This window comes from Rhagoletis pomonella, unplaced genomic scaffold, assembly GCF_013731165.1.
Source record: "Rhagoletis pomonella isolate Grant_MI unplaced genomic scaffold, Rhpom_1.0 Rhpom_scaffold_00002, whole genome shotgun sequence".
NCBI classification, from domain to species: Eukaryota; Metazoa; Arthropoda; class Insecta; order Diptera; family Tephritidae; genus Rhagoletis; species Rhagoletis pomonella.
In genome coordinates, this window is record NW_023458556.1 from 101,479,894 (window position 1) to 101,482,528 (window position 2,635).

Below are 2,635 nucleotides of genomic sequence, written 5' to 3' on the forward strand. Positions count from 1 at the left end.
AATAACGATTATTTGTTCACTTTTTTGATAAAAAGCATAACCGTTACAGTCCCGGGAAAAAATAATTTTAAATTCTTGAAATTTCACTCATGAGAAATATCATAAATGTTGATATTTCAGTGCTCATGCATGAACAATTCTGAACCCTGCTTTTTAAATTAAAGTTGCCAGAATTGCCCTGTAAACATACGTAATTGTACTATAAGATATGTAAATATCAAAAATTGGCATAAGTTAAAAATTTCTTTATTTTTTGCAGGCCCTGGTGGTTTCTCAGAATATATACTTTACAGAAAATCGTGGGAATCAAAAGGATTTGGATTCACTTTACGAGGACCTAATGACTTTAAGCTCGATAAATTTTTTGCAGGATCGCCAGAATCATTCGATACCTTTTATGGAATAAGAAAAGATGGAAATATATTCTTTAAAGACAATCAAGATTCTTTCGCTGGATACGTTTTGAAGCATTGTAGAACTGGTGTTCATTTTGTGATGGCGGATGGCGGATTCTCAGTCGAAGGGCAAGAAAATATTCAGGAAATACTTTCCAAGCAATTATATCTCTGCCAGTGCCTAATGGTATTAAAAATTCTTCGAGAAAATGGTAGTTTTTTGTGCAAGATGTTTGATTTGTTCACTCCATTTAGTGTAGGTCTTGTATATTTGATGTATAAATGTTTTGATCGGATATCTATTTTGAAGCCCAATAGCAGTAGACCAGCAAATTCAGAGAGATATTTAGTTTGTAAATGGAAGAAAGCAAAAATCGAATCCGTTTGTAAATATTTGGATCACGTGAATGATATCTTTAATGAGGCTAAAGAAGATGTTTTAGAAATTGTCAACCGAGACGACATTATGAGAGACAAAAATTTTCTAAATTTAATTGTCAGTAGTAATAATGAAATTGGAAAAAACCAAATTATAGGTCTGAAAAAGATAGCGGTATATTGTAGAAACACACAACTGAGGGAAACAAAGCAATCAGAAATCCGTAAGCGATGTCTTGAGTTGTGGGGTCTTCCAGATAAACTTAGACAAGCACCAGAGTCCAAGTCTTCCGAAAAGCTCCTTGAGGAGATTCTAGGAGATTGGAACGATAAACTTCTATTTAATTCTTTGCCCACTGAACTGTATGGTGTCGAATACCTGCAAAACAGTATAAACAGCATTTACGACTGGTATTTTGTTCCAATTGGTAGAGGTGAAACTAATATTAATACTTGCAGTATGTTTTTATGTAAGTCTAAAGGCTGTTTACTTCGATATACTGATAGTAAGAAATGGGAACCTGTGGAGTACATTTTTGAAGTATCTCCTAGATCTATTTTTTATGGAGAAATTGTGTACGAATATACTGGTGAGGGTAGAACACAAACGCGCATCTGTGCTCTACATATAATAGATGCTATCATACTAGGTGGAACAGACGTAAGGCGTTTAAAACTTTCTGAACGTCTTCGATTATGTCAAAAGTATGCTCTTAGTGTTAATAAACCATACAAAGAAGGAAATTCGGGTCACATTCGAAGTAAATGTTTATATAAGTTGCGAGATTTAACTTCTTTTTTTAACGATATGAATTCGCATGTGCTGAAAGATAACTCAACACGCCTTGGGCTGTCTTTGTTTCCCGAAAACAAATTTTTTGTTCCAGGTGGTATTTTATTATTATGCGAGATCTGTCACAACTTTTTCTCAAGTGTATCTAACTCAACACAAAGATTATATTATTTCGATAAGAGAACAAAAACATCTTATTATAAGGATTGTATGCCAAACGATATACAAAAGATTTTATATGCTTCATTTAGAAATAGTTTTCAAAGAAGATTACTGTGGAAGTGGACAAATTTGATGCAGGTTGAAAAACAAAGTAAGCATCGAGAAAAAAATTTACTCTATCGAGAAGACTTCGAAACTTTTATAAGCACTAAATAAAAAATTAACAAAAAAAAACGATCAACTGTTTATTTTTTCTTATTAAGGTTCGTTTAAATAACAGAGAAAAATTTCAAGATTTTGGCTTAGGGCGACAACCAAATAATGTCCAGACGTAAACGGACGCAGAGTGTGTGAGTAATTCATTGAAATTAATTGATTTTTTGACAGGTGGCAAACCATCTCATGTTCCATATCCATATTGTTAAAATTAATTAAACCTATCATATACATTGAATTTAATTTTTAATCAAGGGGCAGCCCTGTTGAAAATAGTTTCAAACTATAATTTTATTAAACTTTGAAAGTCTGACACCAATATTGTTATACATATTTCAGTTACCTAATTCCCTTGAATTAAAGTTGAATTTAATTTTTAAACAGATGTTAACCCTCCCACAGAAATAAAGCCTTTTCAAAAACATCTCGATTGTTACTTTAGTGTAGTATTGATTTAACTTAATTGCATTTGATTTTTGAGCAGGTGGCAACCCTTTTTATGTTCTAACCTAGATATAAACCTTCCGCGCTGCGATATGAATACGTAGATATCAATGTTTCCACAATCGGACCTCGATACCATGGAGTCTATCGATGTCAAATTTCAAGCAACTTTATTTTAGTTGTTTTGGTCGAATACTTGGACATCGTCCCACTCTATTTACTTGATTTTAAACATTTACAGTTTTAA

At 32.5% G+C, this 2,635-nt stretch overlaps 1 protein-coding gene across 1 annotated transcript; it reads left to right on the forward strand.

Moving 5' to 3' along the window:
• Positions 1–257: 257 nt before the first annotated feature.
• On the forward strand, positions 258–2,299 carry LOC118734263 (cap-specific mRNA (nucleoside-2'-O-)-methyltransferase 1-like; the record flags this gene model as incomplete). Its single annotated transcript, XM_036463979.1, is given in 1 exon segment — positions 258–2,299. A coding segment is annotated over 1 exon segment (1,687 nt), but the record flags the coding sequence as incomplete, so codon positions are not given.
• Positions 2,300–2,635: the final 336 nt, after the last annotated feature.